This window comes from Coptis chinensis, chromosome 3 (genome assembly GCF_015680905.1).
Source record: "Coptis chinensis isolate HL-2020 chromosome 3, ASM1568090v1, whole genome shotgun sequence".
Lineage (NCBI taxonomy): Eukaryota > Viridiplantae > Streptophyta > Magnoliopsida > Ranunculales > Ranunculaceae > Coptis > Coptis chinensis.
The window spans coordinates 27,994,381-28,002,310 of record NC_141458.1 but is presented as its reverse complement, the minus strand read 5'-3'; the positions used below and the strand labels follow the sequence as shown (position 1 = coordinate 28,002,310).

Here is a 7,930-nt window from a genome sequence, read left to right as displayed (position 1 = left end):
TCTCCAATTAGCTTAAAGTTTACAATATACTCCAAGCTGAACCTTTGTGAGGGCATCTTTTTCAGGATACGATGTGTTATTTTAATTCTTCCAAAGGGATCAACAATGTGCCAAATGCCTAGAGTGAGTAAGTGTTGAAAACACTGTTACTTGGGTACCAAGATTAACAGGTGTGGGTAGCAGGCCCATTAACAGATCAGGCCCAAAGTGTTAAAGAACGTACAGAATTTTCATTGACCTGGTCAGCAAACAATGGTGGTTTCATACAAACTTTTTCTTTTATTAGAAACAGTTTCCTCTCCACTCCTCTCAAAACGTGCAGACTATTCGCCCTCTAACATAAAACCAACATTCCTACGAACTCCTCTCACGTCCTCTCTTTTCATTACCATCTTCATATCAGAAAATGTATTATCTCCTTCTTCACCTGGGAAGCTTAACTCATCTTTCTTGTCAAGGTTAGATTTAAATGGACAAATCAATTGATCATTAGTTAGCTTAAGCTATATTATTTTATATGTATTTGCTTGGCCAAATTTATGTTGTTTCCTTTCCTTAAAGATTCAATACTTGTATGCAATGCTGTTGTGGTTGTCATTGTTGTCGTATTTTAATAAGAATTGTATTTTAACAAATACCATGATGTTCTGTTTTCACATACAACATCTGTAACGACTAGAAAATCCAGATACACTTGCATTTTGTCTGCCATTTGCAACATGTTAATTACCTTATTCGAGATATGCATGATCAATACCTGTAATGTACCTTTTTATTAGTGGCGGCATCGACGTAGATGCCACATTATTTCTTGCAATATTTTCTAATCAACTTTAAGTATCCGATTTTAGATCTTTGTGCAGTTAGATCGAATTATCTTGATTATATACATCGATAAATTCTATAAATGTATAATGTGGGGATCATGTGGGAGCACCAACTAACCTGAATTAACTCTCCACGAATACTGGGTATTTCTCAATGGTGAGATAATAATTAAACTTGATTGTCTAGATAACTACAATTTTTGTATCACGAAAAATCCATTAGGCTAAAATGTCTAATGTTTGAAGGCAGCTAACATTCGAAGTTATACTCATTCTATTGAATTTGATGCAACCAGCAAAGTAACATGTGTTTTTACGTATTACTTGCACTCACTAATGGACAATGGTATATACTCTGTAGGCCTTTCGGAATAATTCATAATTCATGGCTACAACAGCTAAAGATGCTTCTCATGGGAAGGAGAAGGCCAGATCACCCTCTTCTGCCACTCAGCATAACACCACAACCCAAGGGAGAAAAACCTTGAAACCATTTGTTGCAGGTTCTACTGCTAGTAGAGGTCTTGCCATCATTACTGACAAACCATCTCCACATTATCTAAGGCCTACAGTCAGCTCAGCTAAGGATGCGTGCAAGAATGTGAAGAAACAAGCTTCTGATGATACAAGTCTAAAATATTCTCATACTAGGAGAAAATCCATTGAAAAACCTCCATCACCGTCCCAACTTAAGAGAACTTTATCAGCAGGCCAAAGGGGCAGAACCCTAATACCTTCATCTCCCCCAGCTAAAAAGGATGCTTCCCCAAAACCGGTTTCTGACAGATCAACTCCAAAAACTCCGAAAAGTGGAAAAGCACAACAATTCGCGAGGCCTGTGACTATAAGGAAAAGCACAAGTCCCATTACCAAGTATAAGAAAGAAAGTAAACCTACCATCTCCAACGCCACCACCCCCACTAGCATTCCTACTAGTCCAGATACTGCCAAGGCACCATCTATTAGATCTGAAGATGAAGAAAAAGTTGCACCAGTTCAAGAGGTTCAAGCAGAGACAATTGAAGTTGCCGAAGAAGGAGCTCAAATTGAAACTCTACCTACCGATGATCACATATCTATTGATCCTACTGACTCTGAACACAAAATCCCTGATTCTTGTGACTCATCAATGTTGTCAGAGGAACATGAACTAGTCACAGATGCACCAATAGAAGGCAGCAAAGAGCAGAGTGGTGAAGTGGTCGACGAAGAAAACAAGCCTAAAAATGACGAACAGTTCAACAACATTGAAAACAATTGCCAACAACTTGAAGAAAGGACCAAGGTGGAGGAGAAAGAAGAGGAAATGGGGGAGGATGGCACTAGCGAGAAGAAGGAAATTACAAAACACAATGCGGCTTCAACCGAAGATTCAGGAGATGAAGACAAGCCACATAAGTTGAAGTTCCGAAAAGCAAGGGAAATAGATGAAAAAGAAGTTGAAGATGGAGGGATCCAAAGACTTAAGTTCAAAGAAAGAAAGGAAGATGTTGAAAGCAATGAAGCAGTGAAAGCTGAAGCGGAAAATGTCACTTTAAAGCGTCAAGATGTCCAAGAGAAGAAGGAATCTGTGGCTTATAATGTCGTTATAGAAGAAACTGCAAGTAAGCTTGTGGGGAAGAGGAAGAGCAAGGTGAAAGCACTTGTTGGTGCATTTGAAACTGTTATTAACTTAGAGAATGATACTCAACAGACTGAAGGTGAGTAGTTGCTTGCGCAGAAATCAACTTCTTAAAAATCACTGTTGAAATTGAATTTATTTTTGTATAAATTGCTACGCACTAAAGAGTGATGCCGATGTATATTTTTTCTCAAACTTTTGAATCTATATTTATTTTGATTATTGGTGGTGAGAAGAACAATTGATACTCATACAATTAATCAACCTCTTTTCTCTACCAACGTAACACCATTTCTTTGGGGTTGATTAGGCTATTACGTACACAACCTTGTTAAGAATTTTCACAGTACAGAACTACAGATGCATACCTCGGTCTAAAATGTTACACTGCACTCTGGGAAAATAATAAGGGCATGCCTTTTGGGACCTTACAAGGGGATGGTTATATGAACTCCATTCCTAAAAGTACACTTACAAGATGCATTGAAGCCTAATATTTTTTTGGAGATATATACATCACATAATGGAGCACACCCTAACAAAAAATCAGCTTAATTGAATATGTTTAACTTTGTCAAAAGTTGTTATGAAATTAAAAATATTTGAACTGTTGGATAATTTCATAACATTCTAAACGACTTTTGACGAGGTTGTACATCTTCAAATTAACTGATTTTTTGTGAGGATGATCTATATTGTGTGGAAAACATCTCCACCAAAAATCAACTTTTAATTCATTGTATTTAGTGGTGGAGTAACTTTAAGTTTGTCCCCTTAACCAATGTTTTGAAAACCGAACCGGTAATCGAACCAATTTTTTGTTAAAATGGTTCAACCATGGTTCGACTCGGTCGGACCGATTGATGTTTATTTAGCAAATTTTTTAATAATTACAATAATAAAATGAATAAATACATGTTTTAATTTAATATTAATTGGTATTATATATCAAAATAAATTTCTTATACAGGAAATACATAGTAGTATGTTGGTTTGGAGTTTAGATTATCTTGTTTAGGTGTTAGGTTCAACTCCCCACATTATCAATTTTTCAAAAAAAAAAAAAAAAAAAAAAAAAAAGGGTGATCCGGTTTAGAACTGAACCGGTTCGCCGGTTCAACTACGGTTTAAGCTTATACCAAGGGTCCAACCATAAACTCAAATTTTAACTAAACCGAACCGAAAATTTACCGGTTCCGATCAGACCCCGGTTCAACCACCAGTCCGGTCCGGTTTTCTAAACACTGCCATTAACTAACCCGATATGTACTTTGTATATTTACATTATCAGTACAACTTGCTCACTTGGTGAAAAAAAAACCTATATATTGAGTTGACGCACATGATGGTGTATAACCACTTTGTATCCGGCCATGTGGTTGGAAACTGATATGTAATCTAGCTAGTCATCTAGAAACTAACATGACCTACTACATGAAAAAAAAAGGTAATTGTTACTGCCGGACCCCATATTGTGTTGGGCAGACCCCAAAAACTAAAACACTTATTGCAAATATGTCATTGGTCCCAAAAGTTGTTTTGTGTTGGGCAGACCCCAAACCAAAGTGAATTTGACTTGTTGCAACCTTTTCTGCCCTTCTCTTTTATTCTCTTCTCTTCCACCATAAAAACCCTTAAACCCTTAAACCCTTAAACCCTAACACTAAACACTAATGGAAGAGCCCAACCCCATTTTAGAACATGAAGATGACGAAGAAAATGTAATGCATCATGACCCCATTCAAGAAGAAAATATAGAACAAGTTCCAAGTGACCCCATTCAAAAAGAGAATGTAGAACAAGTTCAAAGTGAAGAAAATAGAGGAATGGATGATGATGCATTTAATAAGAATAAGGTAAATCTAAATTAAACGTAATTATGAATGTAGTCATTATACATGTAATAATTATGCATGTAGAAATTATTGATGTGTACGGTGATTATACATGTAATAATTATGTATGTAGTAATTATGCATAATAATTTTTTGCATGTAGGAATTATTAATGTGTATGCGTGATTATACATGTAATAATTATGCATGTAGGAATTATTGATGTGTACAGTGATTATACATGTAATAATTATACATGTAATAATTATGCATGTAATAATTATACATGTAATAATTATGCATGTAGTAATTAAACGACGCGGCTAGGTCGTTTGTATTTCACACCAAACGGTCTCGTCACACCGTGCGATCGCGTGTCCAAAACGATGTGGCCATGTCGTTTGGGATTTGAATTTGGAAAAAAACGATTTATCTGTTTTTTTGCGACTTGAACGGTGTGGCCACAACGTTTGAAGTTAGTCACAAACGACATGGCCACACCGTTTGGACTAGGTCCCAAACGGTGTGGCCATGTCGTTTGAGATTAGAACTTGGAAAAAAGACTTGTCTGTTTTTTTGCCATTTGAACGGTGTGGCCACACCGTTTGGACTTAGTCTTGAACGGTGTGGCCACACCGTTTGGACTTAGTCTTAAGCGACATGGCCACACCGTTCAAGACTAAGTACAAACGGTGTGGCCATGTCGTTTAAGACTAAGTCCAAAACGGTGTGGCCACACCGTTCAAATGGCAAAAAAACAGACAAGTCTTTTTTCCAAGTTCAAATCTCAAACGACATGGCCATGTCGTTTGTGGCATTTGGTACTTAAGCCAAACATCAATTAACAACTGTTCTTTATTTAGGATCCTTCGGTGCGTTTCGAGAACTCTGGAAACTCGAATGACGTGGATGATGTTCAACCGCTTTCAATGGATACAAATGGACATATTTACTTACGGAAGAGAGGTACATAGTAGGCATTGTTTTCACTTGTTTTTATTTTCTAAATGAAATTATATTAGTTTATTGATTGTTGTTTTCTTTCATATCTTTAGGTATTTCATACACGTAGTGACGTAATTGGTTGGGCAACTGCTCGGGGAAAACAATGTAATGTGGTTGTGGTAATTGGGAAGTCGCAGAATGCTAACGGGAACCGAGTACCAAGGCTGGATTTAGAATGCGAGAGTTCGGGCGTGTATCGTTCACACAAAAAAGCAGAGAAAGTTAATAAGAGAAATACGGGAACCATGAAACGTGGATGTCCATTTAAGTTAAGATGTATTTTCCAACGCGGCACTGTCGATAGTTGGAAAATTGTCGTTCTTAATGGTGTTCACAACCATCCATTAGCGAACACCACCCTTGAAGGACATGCATTTGCTACTCGACCGATTTGTTCCACAATTCGAGTTCTTGTCGAGATGACTCAAAATGGAGTTAAGCCTAAAAAGAAGTTTTGAAGTCCATCGACATAGGTTTCGATAACCTATCTAGCATATTTCAAGTCTACAATGCCGGGCACAAGGTGAGGACATTGGATATGAACGATCGCCGAAAATGCAGAGATTAAGCGTGAGTTGTTAGCGAAAACCATTATTTCGAGGAGGTGAGAGAGGATATGAATACGGATGAGATAACGGGATTGTTATGGGCCCATCCGACGGTGTTAAAATGGCTCGGACTTTTCCAAAAGTTTTCATCATAGACGCGACCTACAAAACCAATAAGTATCGGTGGCCTTTTGTATGCGGTTTGGGGGGTGACTTCAACCTGGAAGTCTTTCCGCGGTCTGTCAAGTGTTGCTCCAAATCAAAACAAATATAGACTATGAGTGGGCTTTGCATCGGTTTTAACGGTTTCTTTGGGTGAAGAAAGGCCATCCGTGATGGATGTCCGGGGGACTTGGCCTTGATGGGTGCTTTGCTGATATTGTGTTTCCGACGCCGCACAAGCATCTCTCAGATGGCATATCTCTATATGTCGTCCCTTCCGAAATGCAATGATTTTTTTACCACCACAGAACTAGTAGATAAAGGCCAGTTCTCGTGGAACAGTGTAGTGAAATCGAGGATTGAGGATATCTTCAACCGTAGAATTGCTGCTTTGGAAAAACATTATAGGGTTGAGTACTCCAATTTTGTTAGTTATCTGCGAGAGACTTGGTTGCCTTACAAGGATCGATTCGTATGTTGTTGGACAGATCAACACATTCACTTTGGGAGTACAACGACCAATAGAGTCGAAGGGTCTCATGCTCAGGTGAAACGTGTTTTAGGAAACACAAACAAACATGATTTTCTAAGTATGTTTTACTTGATCCACCCGATTTTAGAGATCCAGCTGTCTGAGATTAGAGGTACGTTCGAGAAGAGTCTGATTGTAACCCAGCACCACCACCGGATTCCTTTATTTCGTGAACTCAGAAACCTGGTCTCAAGAAAATGTTTGGACTTGCTTTATGAAGAACTAGATACCCGTGTAAGTTGTGCTGCTAAAGACTCTGAGTTCATTTGTGGGTGTTATTTGCGCACCAGTCATGGATTGTCATGTGCTCACGAAATCATTGAACTTCAAAAGCAAGAACGTTCCATATCTTTGAGTGCTATCGATCCCTTTTGGAAAACTCTGTCTATTTTTCCAAGTGTGTCGGTGGGTGTTGGTCCCGATTGTAGACCTTCGATGGATATGTTTATGAAAAGGTATGAAATGGCTTCTGAAGAAGAGCAGAGGGTTATGGTTAGAAAACTTATGGAGATTGTTGTGCCAGAAACTACATGGCTAGAACCACCTCATGAGGAGGCGAAAACCAAAGGTCGGCCTAAGGGTAGCTGCAAGAGAAAGCTTCCAACTGAGGATGAGAACTCTTCAAAACGAGATTCATCTGGTTTTGAACATTCCCAACGTGAGCATGAAGAGTGGGTCTCGTCGCAACAATCAGAATGTACGCCAAATTCCAAGCCTTCTCATGAATTCCAAGCTACTCCAAACCCACCTGCAGAGAAGTCTTCTCCGAAACCACCTTTGCCACCAAAAAAAACCACACCACGGAATAACTCTTCTCAAAAATCACCTTTACCACCAAAAACAACCACACCACGGAATAACTCTTCTCAAAAATCACCTTTACCACCTAAAACAACCACACCACGGAATAACTCTTCTAAAAATCACCTCAAAGTTAGACATTGGCATCCTAAGGGAGCCGAGACATTCTGGTTTGGACATTCCAAAAGAACTCGCACAAATATATTGTTAAAGTGGATGACCACCGGGTGATGGCAATTCATGGTATAGAGCAATGTGCATTGCATTAGGAAGAAGTCAGGAAGAGTGGTCGTGGATGAGAAATGAGTTGTTACAAGAACTTAATGACAACCTCCCCCTATACTGTACATTGTACACTCACAGTGAGATTAGGTACGTGAAACCTACAATTTCCCATGAATGCGGTTGGGCACCCCCTCGTAAGTGGATGAGCATGCCCTTTGCTGGATATCTATTTGCTTCGAGATTTAATGTCGTCCTCGTACATTTAGGAAGTATGTACTGCCATCTTATTTTGCCACTGAGAACCTAAGCAAATCCTGAGAGAGTAAAGAAAGTGTTGGGTACCGCTTACGTACAGGGATGTCATTTTGTCCATG

The 7,930-nt window shown here is 38.8% G+C and overlaps 1 protein-coding gene across 1 annotated transcript; it reads left to right on the top strand.

The window, feature by feature from the left end:
* Positions 1 to 318: 318 nt before the first annotated feature.
* On the top strand, positions 319 to 2,670 carry LOC147508969 (uncharacterized). Its single transcript, XM_086599179.1, has 2 exons — positions 319 to 458; positions 1,189 to 2,670. The coding sequence occupies exon 2, from the start codon at positions 1,213 to 1,215 to the stop codon at positions 2,533 to 2,535; it is 1,323 nt and encodes a 440-aa protein (XP_086455305.1). The 5' UTR covers positions 319 to 458; positions 1,189 to 1,212; the 3' UTR covers positions 2,536 to 2,670.
* The last annotated feature ends 5,260 nt before the right edge of the window (positions 2,671 to 7,930 follow it).